General features: G+C 33.4%; 2 protein-coding genes across 3 annotated transcripts; one reads left to right on the top strand and one right to left on the bottom strand.

The window, feature by feature from the left end:
* The first annotated feature begins 11,109 nt into the window (after positions 1 to 11,109).
* Positions 11,110 to 14,572, top strand: LOC107940886 (asparagine synthetase [glutamine-hydrolyzing] 1). Of its 2 annotated transcripts, XM_016874348.2 has the most exons (13): positions 11,110 to 11,369; positions 11,540 to 11,678; positions 11,923 to 12,018; positions 12,113 to 12,254; positions 12,343 to 12,533; positions 12,620 to 12,781; positions 12,879 to 12,959; positions 13,044 to 13,265; positions 13,364 to 13,498; positions 13,571 to 13,651; positions 13,738 to 13,824; positions 13,911 to 14,018; positions 14,091 to 14,572. In XM_016874348.2, the coding sequence occupies exons 1-13, from the start codon at positions 11,290 to 11,292 to the stop codon at positions 14,319 to 14,321; spliced, it is 1,755 nt and encodes a 584-aa protein (XP_016729837.1). In that variant the 5' UTR covers positions 11,110 to 11,289; the 3' UTR covers positions 14,322 to 14,572. The 2 variants fall into 2 exon arrangements, with proteins under 2 accessions (XP_016729837.1, XP_040973642.1); XM_041117708.1 differs by having other exon boundaries at positions 13,364 to 13,651.
* LOC107940887 (protein PMR5) lies at positions 14,542 to 17,355 on the bottom strand. The gene is made up of 5 exons (XM_016874349.2): positions 16,898 to 17,355; positions 16,622 to 16,793; positions 15,808 to 15,986; positions 15,524 to 15,682; positions 14,542 to 15,001 (listed from the first exon to the last, which is right to left on the bottom strand). Exons 1-5 carry the CDS (start codon positions 17,221 to 17,223, stop codon positions 14,668 to 14,670), a joined length of 1,170 nt encoding a protein of 389 aa, XP_016729838.2. The 5' UTR covers positions 17,224 to 17,355; the 3' UTR covers positions 14,542 to 14,667.
* Between the last annotated feature and the right edge of the window lie 8,919 nt (positions 17,356 to 26,274).

Here is a 26,274-nt window from a genome sequence, read left to right as displayed (position 1 = left end):
ATAAAGAAACTTTATTTTGGAAATCAATGGCATGTATAAGCTAACAAAGTAAATGTTAACGTGAAATGAATGTAAAGTTAGCCATTAGTATGGTTAACAAACCTGGTTATAGATATGTGATGACGTTATCTTATATAAATGCATGAATCTATCATGAAAATATGTTGAATTGAAAAAAAAAATTAATTCGTAAACTCCGGTAATGCCTCGTACCCTATTCCGGCAATGAATACGGGTAGGGAAATTACATTTATTGGTATCAAAGCTACGGTTTAGCCGGTTCTAGGACCGATGTAGCAAATACGGGATTAGCTATACATGCCATTTAAATTATTATTGATAGTGTGATATCTCCTGACCATTTAAAATGTGTTTTTCTTATAGTAATGTCATCCGACCGAGCTCAATCTGAGGAAGTTGGGAGTCATGCTCCGGCTTCAGTACAAAGAGAAGAAACTAGCAGTAGAAGGCCCGAGACAGAGGGTCGAGGGGAGGAGGCAAAAACAGCCTTCTTTCAAATGATGAATGAATGGTTTAATCAATACTTAAGAACTAACCCTGTAGTGCAGCAAGTTCAAGCTCCCCCTCCTGCTCCTTCACCGGTTCCCGAGATCCCACAAGGTACAGGTACTGAATCTGTCAGAAAAAGGAAAGCTCCAGTAGATAAAATTCGAAAATATGGGGCCGAAGAATTTCGAGCAGCAGTTGATGATGATTCCGAATGGGCTGAATTCTGGTTAGAAAATACTACTCGGGTTCTGGAAGAATTATCTTGTACACCAGAAGAATGTCTGAAATGTGCCGTCTCACTGCTAAAAGATACAGCTTACCATTGGTGGAATACTAAAGCTTCAGTTGTTCCGAAAGAATAAATTACATGGGAATTCTTTCAGACCGAGTTCAGAAAAAAATATATCAGCCAGAGGTTCCTTGACCAGAAAAGAAAAGAATTTCTTAAGCTAAAATAGGGCAATAGATCAGTATCTGAATATGAAAGAGAATTTGTTCGATTGAGTAAATATGCTTGAGAATGGGTACAGTCAGAAGTTGAAATGTGCAAACGATTCGAAGAAGGGTTGAATGAAGACATTAAGTTACTGATCGGAATTCTTTAAATTCGAGAGTTCGCTACATTGGTAGAGAGAGCTTATAAAGCAGAAGAATTGAGCAAAGAAAAGAAACAGGCTGAGAGGGAAGCTCGAATTTTTAGTAAAAGACCGATGGGAAAATCCCAGTTTTCTACTTCAAAGAAATTGAAGAAATATCAGGATCGTTCTACTTTAGCCATTGGGTATTCGGGCAAAGAACGAGGTTCTCAACGCACTAATCCAAGGCCTTCTACTCCATCAGTGACCAGTGTTGGCAGTGGTGGCACTCCTAAACCGAGATGCCAGTACTGTAATAAAGCTCATTTTGGTGAATGCCGATTTAAGAGTGGGGCTTGTTACCGATGTGGTTTTTTTGACCATTTCCTCAGAGATTGTCCAGAAAGGGTTGAAAAAGAAGTTGAACATATATCGAAGCCGAGTAATCTAGTTTCGATGGGCAGACCACCTCGACCATCCGGTAATGTCAGTGGTAGTCGAGGAGCTACAAAAGATACTATAGGTAGGCCTGAGGTACGAGCACCTGCTAGGACATATGCCATTCGTGCCAGAGAAGATGCTTCAGCACCCAATGTTATTACTGGTACATTTTCTTTACTTGATACTGATATTACTGCATTGATTGATCCTGGTTCTACGCATTCATATATATGTGTTAAACTTGCAATTGTTAAAAATTTATCTGTTGAACCTACTGAATTTGTGGTTAAAGTCTCGAACCCCCTGGGCCAGTCTGTGTTAGTGGATAAAATTTGTAAAAATTGTCCACTGATGGTAAGAGGTTATTGTTTCCCGGCTGATTTGATGTTACTACCATTTGATGAATTTGACGTGATATTGGGTATGGATTGGTTAACCCAGCATGATGCGATAGTAAATTGTAAACAAAAATATATTATGTTAAAATGTCAGAATGGTGAGTTGCTCCGGGTTAAATCTGATCAGACAGAGGGGTTATCTGATATGATTTCAGTAATGGCAGCACAGAGGTATGTCAAAAAGGGGTATGATGCTTACTTGGCTTATGTACTTGACACCAAGGTATCTGAGTCAAAGATACAGGCAGTTCCAGTGGTATGTGAATTTTCTGATGTGTTTCCAGAAGAATTACCAGGATTGCCACCAGAAAGAGAAGTGGAATTTTCTATAGATTTGATTCCGGGAACTACTCCGATCTCCATAGCTCCGTACCAGATGGCTCCTATAGAATTAAAAGAGTTAAAGACACAATTGTAAGAGCTTGTTGACAGGGGTTTTGTTCGACCGAGTCATTCACCTTGGGGTGCTCCGGTTCTGTTTGTGAAAAAGAAAGATGGGTCTTTGAGATTGTGTATCGACTACCGGCAGCTTAATAAAGTAACCATAAAGAATAAGTACCCGTTACCCCGGATTGATGATTTATTTGATCAGTTGAAAGGTGCTACTATGTTTTCAAAGATTGATCTTCGATCAGGTTATTATCAGTTACGGCTAAAGGAGTCAGATGTGCCAAAAACAGCCTTTAGAACCAGGTACGGGCATTATGAGTTTCTAGTTATGCCGTTTGGGCTAACTAATGCACCTGCAATATTCATGGATTTGATGAACCGGATATTTAGACCGTACTTAGACAGATTTGTAGTAGTATTCATTGATGATATTTTGGTTTATTCTCGGGATGAAGAAAAACATGCAGAACATTTGAGAATTGTGTTGCAAATTCTACGAGAGAAGCAGTTGTATGCTAAATTCAGTAAATGTGAATTTTGGCTTCGAGAAGTGAGTTTTCTTGGACACATTGTATCTGCCGAAGGCATCAGGGTAGATCCAAGTAAAATCTCAGCTATTGTCAATTGGAGTCCACCGAAGAATGTATCTGAAGTTAGAAGTTTCTTGGGTTTAGCTGGTTATTATCGGAGATTTGTATAGGGATTCTCTATGATAGCTTCTCCAATGACTCGATTATTGCAGAAAGATGTAAAGTTTGAGTGGACTGATGAATGTCAACAAAGTTTCAACCGATTAAAAGATCTATTAACGAAAGCACCTGTATTAGTGCAGCCTGAACCGGGTAAGGAATTTGTTATTTACAGTGATGCCTCATTAAATGGTTTAGGTTGTGTTTTGATGCAAGAAGGTAAAGTAATAGCCTATGCTTCAAGACAACTTAAACCACATGAAAGAAATTATCCAGTACATGATCTTGAATTAGCTGCTATTGTATTTGCGCTGAAGATATGGCGGCATTACTTGTACGGTGAGAAATTTCATATTTATACTGATCATAAAAGCTTGAAATATTTGATGACACAGAAAGATTTGAATTTGAGACAGCGCAGGTGGCTTGAACTGATAAAGGACTATGATTTGATTATTGATTACCATCCGGGTAAGGCTAATGTTGTAGCTGAAGCTTTGAGCCGGAAATCTCTGTTTGCTTTACGAGCTATGAATACTCGGTTATCATTGACTGATGATGGTTCAATCCTAGCTGAATTGAGAGCTAAACCGACATTTTTACAGCAAATATGTGAAGCTAAGAAGAATGATGAGAAGTTACAAGTTAAACGGGCACAGTGTGAGTCAGGTAATGATTCTGAATTTCAGATTGGTTCTGATGATTATTTATTATTCAGAGGTAGGGTATGTGTACCTCAGAATTCAGAGCTCATACAGAAGATTCTACGCGAGGCCCACAGTAGTACTATGTCTGTACATCCGGGGAGTAATAAAATGTATAATGATCTGAAAAAGATGTACTGGTGGTCGGGAATGAAACGTGATATCTCTGAGTTTGTATCAAGGTATTTAATATGTCAACAAGTTAAAGCTGAACATCAGGTACCTTCGGGGTTACTTCAGCCAATTACTATACCGGAATGGAAATGGGAAAGAATCACTATGGATTTTGTATCGGGGCTACCTTTGTCTCCGAGGAAAAAAGATGCTATTTGGGTGATTGTAGACCGATTGACAAAGTCAGCTCACTTTATTCCGGTACGTATGGATTATTCTTTAGATAAACTAGCTGAACTATACATATCTGAGATTGTCAGGTTACATGGAGTGCCTGTCTCCATTATATCAGATAGAGATCCCCGATTTACGTCTCGTTTCTGGGACAAATTGCAAGAAGCCTTGGGTACTCAGTTGTATTTCAGCATTGCATTTCATCCTCAGACAGATGGTCAATCTTAGCGTGTAATTCAAGTATTGGAAGATATGCTCTGATGTTGTATGCTAGAGTTTGAAGGTAATTGGGAGAGGTATCTACCTTTGATTGAATTTGCTTACAATAACAGTTATCAGTCCAGTATTAAAATAGCTCCGTATGAAGCTTTGTATGGTAGAAAATGTAGAACACCGTTATATTGGACAGAGCTCAGTGAAAGGAAGATACATGGGGTTGATTTGATCCGGGAAACAGAAGAAAAAGTAAAGGTTATTCGAGATAGTCTAAAAGCAACTTCCGATCGTCAAAAATCATACGCCGACCTTAAGCGAAAAGAGATTAAATTTCAAGTCGGTGACAAGGTATTTCTGAAAGTGTCTCCTTAGAAGAAAGTTCTTTGATTCGGTCGAAAGGGTAAATTGAGTCCAAGATTTATCGGGCCCTATGAAATCATAGAAAGAATTGGACCGGTCGCTTATCGATTGGCATTACCACCGAAACTTGATAGAATCCATAATGTTTTTCATGTATCTATGTTACGACGATATCGATCAGATCCTTCACATGTTATTTCTCCGACAGAAGTAGAGATTCAACCGGATATGACTTACAGTGAAGAACCGGTCAAGATATTGGCACGGGAGACAAAAGAGCTTAGAAATAAAAAGATAAATTTGGTGAAAGTATTGTGGCAAAAGCACGGGATTGAGGAAGCAACATGGGAACCGGAGGAGGCAATGAGGAAACAATACCCAAACCTCTTTACTGGTAAGATTTTTTAGGACGAAAATCCTTAAAAGAGGGGGAGAGTTGTAATGGCGTAAATTCAATGTTATCGGAACAGTGGTTTCGTAACCACAAATCCGATTTAAAGAGAATTTTATTTCAATATTTTTGCTTGAAAATTTATATGATAGGAAAATCGTATGAAAATATTGATAGGAAAATTTTATCAATTTAGTGATTAGTTAGAAAAAGAAATTATTGAAGAAATTGGGTAAAATAAGGTATCAGGACCTCTATCTCGTAAAACCAAGTCAAAAACAATTTTATAAATATTTATGAAATGTTATTAATGTGGTATTAAAATTTCGTTAGGAAATTTTAATGTTTGGGTAGTCAATTAAATGAAAAAGACTGAATTGTAATAGGTGTAAAAGTTACTAGAGTGATTAAATAGCTTATTAGTCTAATGAGAAAGGATATAAAAGGCAATTAGACCCAAAAGTTATTTGGGCTGGACGGAAAGGGTATGAAATCAGCAGAAAAATTGATAAATTAAGGGTAAAATTGGAATATTGCAAAATTAACTAAATAAAACTAGGACTAAATAGGAAATATCTAGATTTTTCTTCATTTCTCTTCAATTCCAGCGGCTAAAAACGCCATAGAAGGGTTCTCTAAGCTGGTATTTCATAATTTTTTGCACCAAGTGAGTTAATCCTTGCCTTTTTCTTGTAATTTTTGTGTTTCTAAGACTTTTACAACTAGATCCTACTATTAAATTCATTAGTTTTTGATTTCATGGATGAAATTTAAAGTTACTATGGTTGAGTGCTGTAAGTTTATGATGAAATAGAATGAAATTAAAGCTTTAATTTGTTTATGAGATGATTTTATTAGGCAATTTCAATGGAAATTGATTTTTGGGACCTAATTGTGAAAATGTTTGGAATTAAAGTCTATTGCTGAAATTCTGATTCCTAAAGGTTGTAAACTAGTTTAAGGTGATAGAATAAAATGTTAATTGAGAAAAATCAGCTCAATTGAGAGGCTAATTGAGTAGGGACAAAATTATCATTTATTAAAAGCTTAGGGGAAAAATGGTAATAAACAGCTTGCACTAAAACAGTTTGGACAGCAGCAGTAGACTAACTTTGAAAAATCACCAAAATTGTAGGAATCTAATTAGAAGATGAACAAAATATGGAATTAAAGCTTATTGAGTCTAGTTTCTCATAGAAGAAATATTGTAAGCAATGGATTTGTAAATTTTGAGATATAATGAATTTTGTGAGACAAGGTCAGAATGAATTCGGGTTCCCCTGTTCTGACTTTGAAAAATTATAAAAAATTGAATAAAAATAATTAGGGACTTAAATTTATATGTCTAGAATTCTGAATGAGTCTATTTTTAATAGAAACAAACAAGAACATCATTTGAATTCTGTATAAAGAGATAATTTATTTTTAGTGAAGAAGGGTCAGAACTGTTAGACAACAGAACAGGGGTGACTTTGAAGAATAAACTGTACTGATTGGGTAAACCAAAAATTCTGAAAATTTTATGATAAAAATATATATGAGTCTAGTTTCAGGTAAAATTAACGGATCTTAATTTGGAGTTCCGTAGCTCAAGTTATAAATAATTTAGTGACTATGACTCAAGTAGACAGCTTTGAATGAACTATAAATAATAGTTGAATTATAGAGAATGTTGCATATGAACATGAAATGTATTAAATTGATAATTAAATTTATTTATTTAGATCCAGAAGATTCAAATACGAAGCTAGATCAAGGAAAGGAAAAAGTTCGGGATTAATAGATTTTTACTGTTTACAAACAAGTATCAAGGTAAGTTCATGTAACTTGAATTATATTCTTAAATGCTTGAAATACATGTTTTTGATATGAATATGATTTGAATGTTCATTGTATGAAAATTTATGAAACATTGATATATTTGATAAAATGGGAAGAAACCCCGTTTGAATGAAAGGAAAATTCGATGGATCTCTGAAAAGGAATTGACGGTAAAAAGGATCTAGCCCGGACGGGTGATCCTATCCTGATATAGCCCTCCCGAAGAATATGTGTAAAATGGATTTAGCCCGGACGGGTAATCCGAATTAGGGTCTGAATTTAGCCTGGACTGATAATTCAGATCCAAGCTCATTAGAGTAATTGTCGTTGCAGGGGATTTAGCCTGGACTGGTAATCGCGACAATACTCTATGAGTTTATATTGCAGGGGATTTAGCCTAGACTGGTAATCCCGCTGCAAGGTTGAGGTTCGCAGGAGTGTGCTCTCTGAAATGGAAATGTGCGCACATGAATATGAATTGACAGACTCGGAATTGTACACTAAAAGTGTACCTCTGAAAATCCATCGAAATTCTGATAAATTCAACGGGATAAATATGAAAAATAATAAGGGAATGAAAATCATGGTATTGATGAGTACATCAATCATGGTATATATATTATTGATACATGGAAATTATTGTACTAACTTGAATGTTGAGTTTGTGCATGTTAGGGTAATAATGCATTGAATGGATATATGAATGTTTATTATATTGTATTGAAAATATTAGGCAAGTATAATTCTTGTTACATGAGCTTACTAAGCACAAAGTGCTTACCCCGTTTCCTTTTTCCCTGTTTTGTAGTGTTAAGAGCTCGGAGGTCAGATTTGGTCGGAGACACATCACACTGTCAACCTCAGGATTTCAGTATATAAAGAAACTTTATTTTGGAAATCAATGGCATGTATAAGCTAACAAAGTAAATGTTATGCCATTAGTATGGTTAACAAACCTGGTTATAGATATGTGATGACGTTATCTTATATAAATGCATGAATCTATCATGAAAATATGTTGAATTGAAAAAAAAAATTAATTCGTAAACTCCGGTAATGCCTCGTACCCTATTCCGGCAATGAATACGGGTAGGGGTATTACAGTTGTAAAAGCACCACAATGCAATTTCCAAGCCTAAAACAAGTTCCAACGTCGAACTCAATAACACATTCGTAAATACACAAACAACAAACAATTTTCGTCGAAACCTTCGACACACTTGACCAAAACATATGGAAATCAACTTACCGCAATATTGTGACTCAACGTAGCAATTTCACAAGATGAATGGAAGAAAATAAGAATTTTGAGATGAATGAAAGCAAATAAAAAATGGAAAAAAAATAAAGAAGAAAACGTTTTAAAGCGTATTAAAGGAATGAGCATTTAAAGTTCAGAACAGATTTACAGAAAAATGCAAAAACAAAAGTCTTTGATGTATACGTAAAAACTCGAACACGAGACCAGAGAATGGGCAAATACTTAACCAGTGAACCAATAGGCTCATTCTTAACACAAAAAGGCACAAAATTAAACTTAAGGAAGGAAACCTAAACTAAGGTTCAAATAAAGAAATTAATAAATTCCAAAATTCATGCGACTCAAACCTCAAATCACAAATAAGCAAATAGAACACACAACCACGGAAACAAACACATATTCATTAACACAACTTAACAACAAAACTTAAATTTTTGGAGTGTTACATTTTTAAATAAAATACTACAATTGTTGATACAATGATATAATAAGGAGGGGTGTACAGATGAGGTAGTAGTGGTTGTTAAGGAGGTCAATTCACCTAGTCGGGGTGGAGAGCCAGAGGTTATGTAGAGTGAGTAATGAAAGAGTTTTGAGAGCTAAAGAAGTACTAACAGAGTGTATACTTGGTATGCTTGAAGAGTCGATCATTTCTTCCTTATTCTTGGAGGAATTTATAGGCAAAAGTTTCATGTAAGGTCATGTTAATGTGTTGGGCTTGCCATTAAGCCATCATTATAGATTGCATGAGGTGGATATCTTTGATAAGACAAGGATGCCTGTGATGGAACAGATCGTGTTATTTATTCTGACCTAATGGTATGTAGCAGTTGAACCTACATTGTATTTGGAGACCAACAACTTCATATTCCCGATGAAGTTCAAAGATTCGGATGGCAAATGCTCTGCACTTGTCTGGATAGTCAACTCAAAAGGAAAAATTCGCAGGTGACCTCTCGAATCACTGGTGTAGTCTGGTGGTAGTCTTACTATTTGGGCGTCTTTCTGGCTTTCCACTTGTGTTGATACGAAAAGGGGTATAACAATATTCCTTCCCCCCTTTTCAAGTCGAGAGGAGGGTTATAAAGTGACCTTCCTCGAGATATTATGATCCGTTCTCTCTTTTATAAGTTGCTTTGGATGGTGGCGTTGTTTTATTATAGATTATTATATCAAAATCTTTAAGATTCTACCATAAATGTACTCTAAGGATTGTGTTTTTAAGAAGTTGTGATAATGATGAACAACAACTTTTTAGAACAAGTGGTGAGTTGCTATTGAACATTGTTCATCCTTCAAAACGATGCATTTTACACCTCTTTAAATTCAGCTTCTATATCTAAAATGCTAAGATGTCTATTATTGTGATTTAAAAAAATAAAATGATTTTTTTTGTACATTATAAATAGAGGATGTCATTGCCAAAACTTTAAACTTAAATCTTACAATTTTTTTAATATTCTTTATGTCTGTTTTACGGTTTATATTCGGAATTTGTAATTGCCTCTCCTAATAATATCACCTCTAACTTGACATGTTGATTAGACTGTCCTCGTATGTCATTGTATATGATTGACAGAAAATAAACATGTTAAGTTGACAAATTTTGACAAAAATTACCATTAACGATAATGATTGGATTAAAAAATTTTAAATTATTTTAAAATATAATGACTAAATCTCAAATTTTAAAGAAATACGAAAACTAATAGGATATTTTATTTTATTAGTATATACAACATGCAAACATTATGATGGGATCTACTTGTTAGGCAAACCCAAAAATAAAACGGCAAAAATATAATGTTAATTATAACATCTTGGTTGATCAGATATAATTGTACAAGGAAAAAAGAAAAGCAGACAAAACTAAAATGGACCATCAAATGAATAAACCTAAGTGGTAATATATATATATATATATATGTGTGTGTATTGTTATTTTCAAATATTTGACATCTTCTTTTATTTTGTTTATTACTGCCTCATCTCTTTCTCAATCTAACCTTAACATACAATTTTATATTTACTTACTTTGAAACTTACGCTTTCTTTTTACAAATATTATTTTTCTTTTTTTAAAAGAAATTTCAAAAACCATCTTAACTATTGCTTGATATTAGTTTAGTTACACTTTTTTTTATGGATTTTTTCAAATTGTCTATCATAATTTGGTTCGGTTCTATTTTCAATTTTTTTATCTTAAATTTTGGTTTTGAATTTTTAGATTTATTTTCACAAAATAAACTTTGTTTTATAATTTTTGGATTGTAAAATACAATATATATTATAAATATTTCTAGGAAACAATAATTTTTCAAGTAAATAAAAAATTAGCAATAAATTTTACATGCTATTTTTTGAAAAAATTATTTTATATAGAAATTTTAAATTATTTCACTATTTTATATGTTAATTCTATATTATAAAAAAAATTGATTCAACTTCGAGTAGTCTCAATTTTTTAATTTTCATTTTATAAACCCTTCAAACACTTTTATTCGAGTTAGTTTTAATTTTTTTTTCTTAGCTCTATTTAATGTGATATATAATATCAGCGTAGTTCTTCTAACTATAAAAATTCACATAAAATATAAAAAATAGGTCACATGGCAATGAAATCTTAGAGGTGTTAGTATAGGTGGAGGCTATGGAGTCTAGTTTTAATTAATCGAATAAGTTTATTTTTCAATTTAAAAATATTTAAAAATTAAAAATAAATAAAAAGGAGAGAAATCAATTTTCTAATTTCAGTTGATGGTATCTGAAGTGAAATGAATGAACGGCCTAGATTGCATCGCCAACGGAGAAAATGAGCAAAATGAAAAAAAAAACAAACTACTTTTGACCCCACCGGAGAAATGGATAAAATGGGTCACCATGGTGGAAGGGTAAAAACCAATCACTTGACACCAAGTGGTGGAAAGAGAGAGTTGTGTCGCGCGACGAAAGAGAGAGAAAGCCCCTAAAGTTTTGCAACTATAAATACGTGGCATTTTCATCAAGTTTTGGAAAAACAGCTTACGTTACGTATTACCTTTCCCCTGTTTTTAGCTCCTCTGTTTTCTCTGTTCATTTCGCAGCATCTTTCTTCGGGATTTAAGGATATCCATTACTTTATTTAGTTCTTCTCCTTGACAAGCCCCCCCCAAAAAAGGTGTTCTTGTTTTTTTTTTGAAAGAAAAATGTGTGGGATTTTAGCTGTTTTGGGTTGTTCTGACGATTCTCAGGCAAAAAGGGTTCGAGTGCTGGAACTTTCCCGCAGGCAAATTCATCTTTTTTCCTTTTAGCTACTTTTGATGGTTGTGTCTTTAAAACACGTTAACTCAATATTAGCATAAATAAATAAATAAATTACTTAGTCTATCTATCAATTAATTAGTGTCTAATTGGAGTAGTAGAGAAATAGTGAGCTGAAAATTGATGTATAAACAGGCTGAAACACCGTGGTCCAGACTGGAGTGGCCTCCACCAACATGGAGACTGCTATTTGGCCCATCAACGCCTTGCCATCGTTGATCCTGCTTCGGGTGACCAACCTCTCTTTAACGAAGACAAGAGTGTTGTTGTCACGGTAGGTCTCTGCGTATTCGGATATGAATCATATCACACTCCAAACCAAATAACATATTTGCTGCTTAATATATTCCCTTTTTGCCGATGATGGTCACTTGGCCGAATATACCTTCGAAATGAATAATAAAAGAAACCATACTGGCACTTATATTTTCAAATTTGGCGGCTAATAATGACACTCTGGAAATAGTTTGTAATTTTAAGTTTACTGATGGAGATGAACAAAATGTGCTGAAAACTAGGTGAATGGAGAGATTTACAACCATGAAGAACTGAGGAAGAAATTGGTAAACCACAAGTTCAGGACTGGCAGTGACTGTGATGTTATTGCCCATCTGGTAAGTTTCAGGCATAAATCTGATTTTGGGTTTCAATTTCTCTAGCTTGTGTTTGCGAATTCTTGCTCTAATTTAAACTTAAACTATGTGATAGTACGAGGAGTATGGGGAAGACTTTGTGGATATGTTGGATGGAATCTTCTCATTTGTGTTGCTTGATACCCGAGACAACAGCTACATTGTTGCACGTGATGCTATTGGGGTCACATCCCTCTACATTGGCTGGGGACTTGACGGTATTCAATCTTTGCATCGATTTCCAGCTCTTGAAATCTGGGTTTTAGTCAGTTTTTTGCCAACTCCCTACTTTTTTTTAATATTCAGGTTCGGTTTGGATATCTTCCGAAATGAAAGGATTAAATAATGACTGTGAACACTTTGAGTGCTTTCCTCCTGGTCACTTGTACTCCAGCAAAACAGGAGTATTTAGAAGATGGTACAATCCACCATGGTTCTCTGAGGCCATTCCATCAGTTCCATACGATCCCCTTGTTCTAAGACGTGCTTTTGAAAATGTAAGATACGATGAAGAAACAACCCAACACTTAAAAGAACATTTCTAGTAATTTTATCTCACAGGTCGCATCGAATGTATTTGCAGGCTGTGATCAAAAGACTGATGACCGATGTACCTTTTGGAGTTCTTCTATCTGGAGGTCTCGATTCATCGTTGGTTGCTTCTATCACAGCTCGATACTTGGCTGGTACCAAGACTGCTAAACATTGGGGAAGCCAGCTCCATTCTTTTTGTGTTGGCCTCGAGGTAAAGTGGTATAATATGTGATAATGAAGCCTTAAAAGTATAGCTTTATAGGTTTGTTCGTTGAAACTTTTTTTTTTTGGGGTCGGTTTATTTGCAGAATTCACCAGATTTGAAGGCTGCAAGGGAGGTTGCAGAATATCTGGGAACGGTTCATCATGAGTTTCACTTTACTGTTCAAGTATTTACTGAAGATTTACTAATACTTCTATTTCGTGTTTAATAACATCCTTGGACAAAGCTAAACTTCCTTCTAATGTTGCAGGATGGTATTGATGCCATCGAAGATGTCATCTACCACATAGAAACCTATGATGTTACCACAATCAGGGCAAGCACTCCAATGTTCTTGATGTCGCGGAAGATCAAGTCTTTAGGGGTGAAGATGGTTATATCTGGTGAAGGTTCTGATGAGATTTTTGGTGGGTATTTATACTTCCACAAGGCACCAAATAAGGATGAATTCCACCACGAAACCTGCCGTAAGGTGATGGATCCATCTTATATAGCACTTGATTACTACCAGGGGAGTTTGAATGTAAGAAGATACTGAGATTTGGTCTATTTTGTTGCTTTTTTATGCAGATAAAGGCTCTTCACCAGTATGATTGTTTGAGAGCTAACAAAGCAACATCTGCATGGGGATTGGAGGCTCGAGTCCCATTCTTAGACAAGCAATTCATCAATGTTGCCATGTCTATAGACCCTGAATCAAAGATGGTAAGCAATCAATTTATTGTTGTCTTGGAATTGCTTGGTTCATTATACATGCTTCTCTATTTCATGAATCAGATAAAAAAGGATGAAGGACGCATCGAGAAGTGGATTCTTAGGAGGGCCTTCGATGATGAAGAACATCCCTATCTGCCAAAGGTATTATCATATAATCTTCTCCTGTCTTTGGCATATGTCCACAACACAAGTAACCAAACTAACATGTTTTGTTTGATGCCCTGCAGCATATCCTTTACAGACAGAAAGAACAGTTTAGTGATGGTGTGGGTTATAGTTGGATTGATGGTCTCAAAGCACATGCTGACCAACATGTAAGTAACATCATCTCATTTCCATGTGGAATCAAGTTAAAAAAGAGTGATGGGATGACTTATTGATTTTCACCTTATACTTTCAGGTAACCAATAAGATGATGCGTAACGCATCTAACATCTTCCCTCACAACACACCAACTACAAAAGAAGCTTACTACTACAGGATGATTTTCGAGAGATTCTTCCCTCAGGTGATTTTCCGAAACTCCACAGTTAGGATATATTTATAACTGTAAGTAACGATAATTGCTTGGTTTAAACAGAATTCGGCAAGATTGACCGTACCTGGAGGAGCTACCGTAGCATGCAGCACTGCTAAAGCAGTTGAGTGGGATTCTGCCTGGAAGAATAACCTTGACCCTTCAGGCAGGGCCGCCCTGGGAGTCCATCTCTCTGCTTACAATGCCGAGACTCCACTCAGCAACATGCCATCCAAGGTTATCGACAATATACCACGGATGATTGAAGTTCCCAGAGTTGCCATACAGAGCTAGTACCTGCCTACAGGAAGGAAAGCAGAACACATGAATTGAATAATTCAGAGTAGAATTTGTGGCATATATCCATGAAACTTCATAATTCTCTGATGTGTACTATAAGCGGTGTTTATGAGTAACTAAAACAATTTCTGATTGTTTGATCACCGTCTGTTGTTGTCATCGACATGTTGCTTAAGCTTTTGAAACTATGTTGTTGATAATTTGCACTGGAAAGTTAATCGTTAATGAGAATCTTCACTTCAAAATGATAATGTATTGCTTAATAATGAAGGCTACACTAACCTATCATCAAAATCAATAGTAACCATATTACTATAAAATGAAGTGAACCAGATCGAAACTAGTAGAATAATACAGTATAAAATAGTTCATTCCAAGTATCAGGTAATCCGGGAAGGCACCAATGGCTACAATCAGCTGACTTTTGCGGGTTAGCCCTCTGAGAAGGGCTGAAATCACCACGGTAAATTGATGGGTGCCCGTCTTTCCTAAGCTCAGAGAGCATTGTTATGTCCATCAAATATGTAGGAACATGCATCTCCCTGATGACTTCATTCACTACACCCATCTGATCTGCATATGCACTGGTGTACGTAGTCCCTTTCATTGGTTCCGTCTCTCCATAACAGTTTTTTGCAGTCATCGCAGTTGCTGCAGCACTCCATTCATTTGGACTGTCAATGGAGTTAACCAAACAAAATCATTGAATTATCAAAACAGAGCAATATGGTCATCCATGCATTATCATGACCTTTTTGTGAGGGACATAGGCCCAGTTGCAAGGTGTGGTCGCAGTAGGGCATCTTGCACACGTTTACTGTAACATTTCTAAGCATCATTTAAAATAAAGGGCTATTGGCCACCGACACTAAAAGTGGTTTAAAAAGAAACTTCAGTCACTGTTTCACGAGGTTACAGTTGTAAAAAGAGAACAATAAAACCAGTCAAATCAAGTAAATACATTATTAGTTGTATCGTACTATGTTGATATTATGGGGTATCAGAACCTCAAGTAGATATTTTCTGCTATCATATGATTCAGATCTTCCTAACCAGCCACAACCCCTCTTATTCTTTAATAAATTTAATTTAATGAAAATAAAAAATTTAGATTCATACAAAAAGCCTTTAAATCAAAGACATCTGCAATTGCAATTTAAATCCGATGGTAGATTCCAAACAACTGAGAGACTTACTTGTAATGGTCGGGGGAAGCAGACTGGAAAAAGACTCTGGTTCTAGTTATGTCGACATTGGAGTCAACCCAATTGGCCCATGTTCTTAGCCCTTTCTCCATAGCAACCATACGATCCATGTCCTGGTAATATTTACCTCCTGATTGAATCAAATCCCACCTGCCAAGATTTACCTCAAACCATTCAAAAATAAACAAAAAAAAACAAAATCCCATTTGATATCCCTCATTCAAGACTTTTCACAAATATAAAAGCAACACCAGTAAGGAACAGTTTTAGCCTACCCTCGAAGAGATCCTTCATGACCCCACCAATGGCCTGTGTTAAACACCAGCACGTCGGCCATTCGCCAGGCGTTTCCATTTCCAGCTATGTCGTCTAACTTTACAATCCTCTTCCCTTGCATCACATCTACGTCCACCAAAAATGGAGCTCGAAAATATGATATGGATACACCATATTCCTGTATTCATCATTGTAAACAAAATTCAACCCACAAGATGCTCACTGTTCTTAATCATTTGGGATTACTTAGTGGAAACAATAGTCTGTATCTGATACAATTTAATACAAAAATATGAAATATCATCTCTCATAGATAAAGAATTATTGTAATTAAAAAAAAGAGCATGTCAATATATTAGCACAAAAATAATATGGGGAAAAAAGAGACTAGGTAGTGGCTTTTAGTTGGCAAGTATTAGCACGATATTTGACAAAACAGTTCTCACTTCGGGTCCCTCAAACGTCAAATTCATGTCTCAGCTTTAGCTAAAAGCAACTGCTATAAGGACATGTGCTTTAAACCACTTTTAGGCCATCAAGTGTAAAAGCTTTGAACAAAAATCTACTTATAAAAACTTGAAAAAGCTTCAACACTATTTGCAAAAGCAAATTTTGGGTTCAGATATTTTGAAAGACACTATCTGCCAAAGGAAATTTGGGATCCTCTTTTTTTTTTTTCGTTGTATTAATATGTGTTTGATACAAGTATATAAAAATGGTCAAAATAGGTTGCTTACAGCCTGTAACCAGTGTAGAAAGAAGGTAAGGGAATGGAATAAAGTAGAAATTAGGTTAGATAAGAGGAAGACTGACCAGGAACTTGAAAGTAGAGAGAGGCATTGCTCTGTTCATCTGAGTCTGGGTTTGGGGGTTGGCAGCTAAAATCATACAAATCAAAGACTCAAATTGATTCCTTCCCAGTGAATCACCAACGAACATCACTGTTTTCCCTCTCATTTTCGACAAAAAAACAAGCCCATCGAACCTGACATTAACATACTACAACATAGATTATCACAAAATGTAAAAACAAATCAACTAAAACTGTGGGGGGGGGAATTTTTGCAAAAAAAAAAGTTTATCTGATACCTTGGGAGCTGACAATTGAGAGGCTGCCATCGATATTTAAGGTAACCGGAATCAGGTCTCCCAGACATTTGACAGTTGAATTCAGCGTCTATGGCTGGGCAGTTCGAGTATTGGTACAATGGGTAAGTATCATCACGGACCCAAGTCCCTGCAAACAATGCACAAGTAGTTCGGTTGGTTTGGAACATTGGCCTTGGATGTTGGGGGTAGCTACGGTGGTTCCTCAAGCTCAATATCAGAGCAGAGAAAGTTGTGTGAGACTGAAACAAAGCTAGAAAAACAAAGGTTAGACATGGCTTGAATAGATGAGAAGAAACAAGGGTCATTTTGAAGAGAAAGCAAGCCAAAGGAAAAAGCCAAAATAAGAAAGGAGATAATAAAGAAGAGAAAAGAGGGAGGAAACTGGAAAGGAATAGTAGTGCAGTATTATTACTATATAAAAAAGAAAGAATGTGGGGGCTTTAAGGCCATGGTGATTTGTGAGGTTCTTATAAAAGAGTGGTGCTTTTTTGTTGTGTTGTGGTCTAGATGATAGGCCATCACGTGAGCTTAGCATGGTGTGTTTCTCAACTTGGCGGTGGATTTGAATTTGTGTTTTTTAATTTTTTCACTCTATCACCATTCATTCAAAATTAAAAGGTATAATCACATGTTTAGTCCTCAGTTTTTACAAAAAAATTATATTAGATTTTCATTTAACTTTTTTCCTTTTTTTAACTCTTGAATTTGTACTTTTTTGTCAAATCAGTTCAAAATAAATAGACAATATAACAAACATTAATTTTGTTGACATGGACATACAAGTGGACTACCATATGGATATTAACAAGTACTTAATTTTTTTAAAAAATTCAAAAAAAATTTAAAGTTATTAAAATTATTTAAAAACTTTATAAAAATAAAAAAATAAAATTTTTAAAAATTAATTAATTGCTAATGTCGCATCCACGTCGTAGTTCATGTGTATATCCATATCATCAAAGTTAACATTTATTAATTTTTCCATCCATTTTGAGATAATTTAATAAAAAAAGTACAAATTTAAAAGTTAAAAGAGACGAAAAATTAAATAAAAAACTAAGATGATATTATCTATAAAATCGGAGGACTAAATAAGTGTCAAATTAAAATATGGTTGGATACACTACACTACCATTAGCTTCAACTAGCAGACTCACTTAGGGGCGAAGCCAAGGGGGGCTGGCAGGCCTTAAAATGAAAATTTTTAACTTTAATCTTTTTATAATTTTTAAAAATTTAAATTAGTATATGGTAAAATTACACTTTGGCCCTCCAAAAATGAGAAAAATTTTGATTTAATCCTTTAAAAATTATAAAGATATAGATTATTAAAATGGTGAAATTTCACTTTTGTTATCATAAAAATATACAACTTTATTCCGACTCCCCTCAAAAAATTTTATAGTTTCACCCTAGACTCACTTTAATACAATCATAGGGCTCTTGGTAAAAAAAATGGAAGTTACATCCAAAAGAGATACGTGAATGAGATATTATAAAATACTTACCAAACCAGCAATAGCATTAACGCTTTTTGTTTATATATATAATATTATGAAAGTATTTTCCATGTTTCTTTTATGATTCATGAACACAATTTTTTTTAAGGTTCTTAACTATTATTTCCAACAATGTTGTCAATTTGAACTTGAGTTTTCTCTCCATGAGTGAAATGTGTCTCAACATTGCACCTAATATGTATTAGTAAAATATAATATCAAATCAACCAGAGGCAAAATTAGTGGGGTTGGCAGAGGCCGCACCCCACTAAATTTTGTAAAATTATTTTTAAGTCCAAGTTTTAAGTTTTTTTATTTTGATATTATAATTAGTGTTTAAAAAAAAGGACAAATTTGTGTTTTTTCCCAAAGTTTTTATTTTGATTTCTTTTATAGAGTTTAACTTTTTAATGATAAATTTAGTAATATTTTTAGTTTAATTTGGTAAACTAATACAAAATAGTATCTAAACATTAATCTGGTAAAAATAAAGTTTAATAATTGCAATATCTAAGTATAAATGGTATCTAAATATTAAGTAGGTAAAGAAATAATGTTAAATAATTATAATATCTAATACAAAGTGAACATTAACTTATTTTATTTTCCTAAAATTTGGTAATCAAGATTGTCCTGAATTTAAAAATACATTAGTAAAAGTAGTCCCGACTCGTGCATATTTGATAAAAATATATCGACCCCTTATCAACTATTCTGACTTCGCCCCTAAGATCAACGCCTTCATTACCTTCACTAAGAGTATGTTTGACATAAAATCAATAATGGTAGTAACATCCAATTCGATTTCCAGTTAGTGATATTGTTATAAGTAAGATGTAAACCATCTCGAGAGCCCAAAATTCAGTTTCCACATGTAGAATATGATGGTATGATCCTATAATCCAAGTTTTATTATGATCTCTACCAAAAGCACTAGCACCACTAGCACCAAGGTTACTAATGGAGGAACCATTAGAGTTAAGTTTGCGCCAACTAGCTAGAGGCTTCTGTCAAGAAATTCCAATAATGGAGGGGATCAGAATATGTTTAGGAGTGAAGGCAACAACAAAAAAATTCAATATTTTGTTAATAGCTCATTGCATGGTATTTTCACAGATGGTTTCATTGCTGAAGACAGTAGGTAGTCTTTCTAAAGCACTTGCTAGCAACTCGAGGTATATTAGTTAAAACTTGTTGATCTATTGTGGAACATCAATTGGATATGAGATTAGGCATGTGTCATGAGTTAACCGGTATATTAACAAGTTCAAGATTTGATCACTTGTTAAAAAGAATAATCACTTATTGCACTACGTGCTAGTTCAAATCCACAAGATACTAGTGCTTAAGCGGCTAATTTCACTGTTGCTCTTCTCATGTTTTACCTTTTCTCATGTTTACAAAATTTTCAATTCATTTGCATTAGTGGGGGAATGTTGGTAATGCAAAAAAATATTTTCTTTATTTTTTAGAATGTTTTCGGTTGAAGAAAATCCTCTAATTGTTGCAAAATATTAATCCTCTGCTATTTTTGAAAACTGACACTGTTATTTTACCATTTTGCCCCTTTGAAAATAATATAAGTAGCATACCATTCTTCTCATTTTTAACAACAACAATCAATCTTTTCTCCCACAACTCATCTATTTCTTTTAGAGCTTTTGTTTTTCGGTTTTGATTCCTTTGTGAGAAGAGCAATACCAATTGTGATCCACCTTTTTTATTTGGTTGTATGAATATTGAAGTACAGTATTAACTTTATGAGGCGACATTCACTACACCATTACACCAATCAAGATGGATTTGCTTCTAAGGAAGTAGTTTTTCCACGGCACAGTGGTTCTTTCGTTATTTACGCTCAATTGGTTTTTTTTTGTCAATGCTAACAATTTTTGTTTTGGAGTAGTATATTTCTAACAATTTAGAAGTAAATCCGTAACTACTGTTTAAACATGTTTGTCACTGTAACACCCCATACCCGACCCGATCGTCGGGTCTGAGCTACAGTGTGCCGCATCCATTGCCAAGGCAACTACAAATAATTCACAACTAAATTAAACAATTATGACTAAAATCAAACGAATATACATTCATTAAACATACTTAAGTAACTACGAGTTTCATTTATATATGCCACTAATAACATACAACTGATCAACCATATATTTATATTTATATATATTAGAACTAGCTTACGAAGATGAAAGTCTAGTTGTAATATTATTTAATACTATGGAACCTAACCTACTAGGTACATGCCAATTATAACTAAGGTTGAACAACCAAACATTGCTAAGGCCGGGATTGTGGATGGGATGCTGAGATTGATATTCAGAAAATCTCAAAGTAAATCTAAACTACGCATGGAGAAAAATAAACCATACACAGAGAAAAGTACTTAGTGGTATATCCCTAAACTTAAGCATGTAATATTAGTATTTGTTCAATACCCTCATCAAACACACATAGATTTGTTCTAAGTTTGAAAACAATTCAATACAATTTGCACATGAAGCCACTAAAATCACTTATTTAATACAACATTAAGCTTGTCATTAGCAAAACTCAACTTACATTTCTAAAATAACATTTTATTCGACAATTAAAGACTCAATTCATGCATTAACGTCAACCTCTTCTATATCATATAATTGACCCACTTTACTTGTTTAATTTGTTTTTAAGGATTCCATTTACATTTTTTTTCTAATTTAGTTAACTGATCATCTCTAGAAGATAAGTTTACAAAGTCAGTCGAGAATAAATAATTTGTTAAATGTCCTAAGTTCGATATCACTTAAAATAAATCCGTAGGAAATAAATCAGGGTGTGACATTTAAATGAAATAATATCAATGTCTACCGAGTTTATTCAAAATTTTAGATCAATCTAAATTCTCGTATAACAAACGTGTTCATCGAAGACTTTTTCGATTTCGCTAGATCAAAATTTTAGCATCATTAAGTTTTTTCCTCGATTTATACTACATTACTTAAGTTCAAGAACACCAAAAATTAAAAGGTCCTAAAATTTGGGTGATACAATTTTTTTTATACCATTTCAAACCTTAATTTAATTATCTTTTAAGCCCCTAAGCAATTAAAATCTCAATGAGTTAACTTTTGAAACTTTTCGATTTAGTCCTTTTACCTTGATTAATCACTTTTCAGTAAAGTTACCTATCAAAAATTCAATTCACCTATATAAAAACTTTGTAAATATTTAATAATAATATTTACATACTCACTCATCAAAAATAGAATTCTGAAACCGTCATTTTCTCACACCACTGAAAATTGGGTTGTTACAGTTCTCCCCTTATAAGAAATTTCGTATCCGAAATTAACCTGAAAAGAGGTAAGGATACTAGAATTTTATTTTCAAATCGAATTAATTCATTTGTTATCTTTCTTATTGATCCTTAGACTCATTTAATTGTATCACATGGTCTTCCGCATGTTATTGATATTCATACATCGCAATTTGTATTTCTCTTAACCTATTCACATGATATAACTTTTATTAATCTTGCTCGGACTCAAGCTAGACACATAGATCAACCAACTTGTATCCCAATCTAGCATCATAATGCATCATTGGATAAAACTGAAACAATCATATTGGCACACACAATGCATCATTGAATATATCGAAACAATTATACTGTCACAAATAATGAATCATTGGATAAACCGAATAAACTATGCTAGCACATACAGTGCATCACCAAATATACTGGAACAACTATATTGGCATACACAGTGCATCATCGGATAAACCAAAGCAACTATATTGGTATACACATTGCATCATCAGATAAATCGGAGCAACTATATTGGCATACACACAATGCATCATCGGATAAGCCCAACCCCTTAGTGAATATTTATGCAAACCCCTTTAGTGAATGTTATGCAAACCCCTTAATGAATATTTATGCGAACCCCTCAGTGAATGTTATGCGAACCCCTCAGTGAATATTTATGCCAACCCCTTAATGAATATTTGTGCCAACCCCTTAGTGAATGTTGTGTGAACCCCTTAGTGAATGTTATACGAACCCCTTAGTGAATGATATGTGAACCCCTTTTGTAAACAGTTATGTGATCCTTTTAACTATTATGCGGACCCTTATGTATACTGTACTACAAACCTTCATGTGAACCTTATCTGTAAACCTGTGTGGAATCTAAACTAAGTCTATGTGTTTTGCACTTGTTTGTATGAAATTTGATGAGTAAACTTTTTAGTGATAATGTACTACGTAATCTGTTACTTAAAAATGTGTTTGTATTGTCATTCATATTGCATATTGCATGGGATTGGGACGATATGATCGAAGGAAGAATCGGTAGTATATCTGCATTTATTTTTGTTGTGTACCCATAACCATAGTAGAGTTCAATTGCGATGGTCTTGTGTGTACCCACAACCATAGCAGATTTCACTTATGATGTTTTGTTGTGCAATCACAACCCTCTGATAGTTATCATTTATGAGCATGTTGTGTTTCCACAGCCATTGACAAATTTCACCTGCAATACTTTGTCGTGCACCCACAACCATAGTAGATTCCATTTGCGATGTATTGTTGTGTGTTCACAGTTATCAGTAGTAAAACTGTAAACTATTAATGGTTAATCCACAATTTGGTATGTTGGTGGTTAGAGTTCTTGGAAACTCCCAATGTGGTGTGTGGCGGTAAGGTAGAATATATTTTGTTTAAACTTGAAATTGTATGGCATATTTGATATCATGTGCATATAGTTCTGGAAACTATGTTATGATATTTATGAGCATATGAGTGGATACATATATTTAAATGTGTATATTTTTATATGGTTATAGTGGCAAATATGAGAATTTGCCTATTTTGAAATCTGTGATTTGTGAATTCTAATGCTTAAATGATGGTTGCATTGAAAAAACTTGTACTCTAAATTGAATTGCTATTTATGATAATTATGTGCAATGTTATTTAATGTGTCCTAACAACTGTTTGCATTGGTTTTATTGTAAATAAACTCACACTGAGCGTCATAGCTCTTTCCCCTTTAATTTTCATCTTTTCAGATAACCCACCAGGTTAGGGTACAGGAAAGACGACCAAAGGGACTTGGCTTAGTTCTGGTTTTTTTTCCTTAATATTATAGGTTTTATTGATATTATATATTTCCTTTAAAAGATTGTATTATTTATAAATCGTGGCATGGGACTTAGGTTTTAGATTTGATATTATTTTGTATGACATTCCTCGATTTTATTAAAAAATAAGTAATTGCCAGCTTTTTTGTTGTTAGATAATAAATAAAACTTGAGGAATAATAAATCATGTATTTAACTAAATTTTCTAAACAAATTAAACAAACGTCTTAAAACGATCTTTTTTAAAAACTCTGATAGCTTACCAAGCCACTTCGGTGGCTAACGTAATCTTCCGAACTCGGATCTAATGTCCAGGCTGAGTTGAGGAGGTTACAATAAACTTGCATGTGAGTCAACTCTTGACTCTATTTGATCACCAACATTTTCAAAATTATTCTTTTTGGTCACCCTATTGTTGGGTGACTAGCAGAATGATAACATGATATTCTTAAATTGGTTTAACAATAAATTTAGTTTTTAATTTTTATATTTTTTTCAATTTAACCCTAGTTATATATAAAAATCAATTTTTTAAAAAATTATAAAAAATAAAAAATATACATAAATACTTGAAAATAAATAAAAATTTAGAAAATTATATAAATACATAAAAAGTTCAAACTTCACTTGGAAACCTAATTGATATAAATTTAAATTTCCCTTTCTATTTCTATATGCCTGAATTTTAAGCTTGAATGAAGGGATTTGCGGATAGAGAAGAGAAGAGGGAAATCTTTGCTTCAAAGTTTGATCCTTTAATTCACTCAAACATTTCTTTTTAAGGTAAACTACAACAAATGTCATTAAATTATTAGAAAGTTTACGTTTTGATCGCTCAATTTTAAAAAGTTATAAAATGATCATTGAATTGTTTAAAAGTTTTCATTTAAGTCAATGGACTAATAAAATCACCGCTATATTTGTTCATAATACATGCACCAATTGAAAAATCTCTTTTCCATTCTCTTTTATAGTTCAATTTTGTTTTTATGAAATAATTTTGAATGTCACGAATATGTGAATCAAAATCTAAATAGCTTTCTTCTTTAATCTTTGACACTGACCTTCAAATTGACTTGGATCGAAGGAATGTTCTTCTACTCATCGATGGGTACTAATCCATCTTATCGATCTTCAAATCATTGCTTAGAGCTCGCTAATCGAACTTTTTAAAAAATAAAACTTAATACCCTAATGGCTTAAATAAAAACTTTCATATAATTCAGTGACTTAAATAAGAACTTTCAATTAGTTCAATAACCAAAATGTAACTAATCATTTAATGATCTTCAATGTAGTTTACCCTTATTTTCTCTTTTATAGGTTTGTTTTCATATTTTCTTTTCAAGCTCTTGCCTAGTCTAGGTAGAATTCTCGTCTCGTCTTGCCTTGTGTTCTTTTGAGCTAAATCAACTAAATTCAAACTCTGATGGCCGAAGTCTTTTGTGTCTTTAGTACAGTTGCAGCAAGTCTAAAGCTTTCTCCCATTTTAAAGATTCAATCTCAAGTAATGCTACGCCTTTCAGGTACAACAAGGGCTTAGCTAGAGAGGCTGGAAATGCCCCGACCCCTCCTAAAGATGAAAATTTTTTAATTTAGATAATTTTTAAAAATTTTAAATTAGTAAAAGTAAAATTACACTTTATCCCCTTTAAAAATAATAAAAATTGATTTAATTTTTTAAAAATTATAAAAATATAAATTATTAAAATAATAAAATTATATTTTTACTATCGTAAAAAATTATAATTTAATTTTTAACAAAAATATTTTCTGACTTCACTAGTAAATCTTGATTTTCTTATAAAAGGAAATGGATAGTTATTTCAATGTTCCCATTTTCCCAAGAATTCATGTCAAGGGACAGCGTTCTCGTAACAAATAAACTACAAAGGGCACGTTTGGTTCGCTGTATTGGATTAGAGGCGTATTGGATTAGAGGTGTATTGGGATTAGAGGTGTATTGGATTAGAGGTGTAATAGCTAATCCACTGTTTGGTTGAATGTAATGGAATAGAGGCGTAATAGTAATTTTGTGTTTGGTTGAATGGAATAGAGGTGTAATAGCATAATGGAAAAAACTAAAATGACTAGAATACCCTTAGCATAAATTTGTTTTGGTAAATGATTATTGTTATTGTTATTTAAATTATAATAAGATTATTATTATCAATAATAAATAATTTAATCATATTTAAACATAATTATTATTAAATATATTTTAATTAAAATATATAATTTAATAAAATTCTTAATAATTAATATTCTTATGTTAATTTACTCAAATCATAATATATGATACTGTAAAATATAAATTAACATAATTATTATTAAATATATTTTAATTAAACTATATAATTTAATAAAATTCTTAATAATTAATATTCTTATATTAATTTACTCAAATCATAATATATGATACTGTAAAATATAAATTAACATAATTATTATTAAATATATAACTTGAAAATTATATTCTGCATAAACATAATTAACTTATACTAAGAAAAAGTTAGATGAAAATGAAATTGTACATCATAATCAATATGTTCAAAAGTTTTACAACATCAAAAAGTTTGAACATTGATATTTAATGGTGAGAAAGAAATCTTCTGACCCATTCCAATCGGGCAACAGAAGGTAAACTGAAGAAAACGATCATTTGAGTTGGATGATCGGGAATTTTACTCAAAGCATCATACCGCTGATCGT

Source organism: Gossypium hirsutum, chromosome A07 (genome assembly GCF_007990345.1).
Source record: "Gossypium hirsutum isolate 1008001.06 chromosome A07, Gossypium_hirsutum_v2.1, whole genome shotgun sequence".
Taxonomy (NCBI): Eukaryota; Viridiplantae; Streptophyta; class Magnoliopsida; order Malvales; family Malvaceae; genus Gossypium; species Gossypium hirsutum.
Note: the sequence above shows the minus strand (reverse complement) of the source record. Positions and strands in the feature narration are given on the sequence as shown.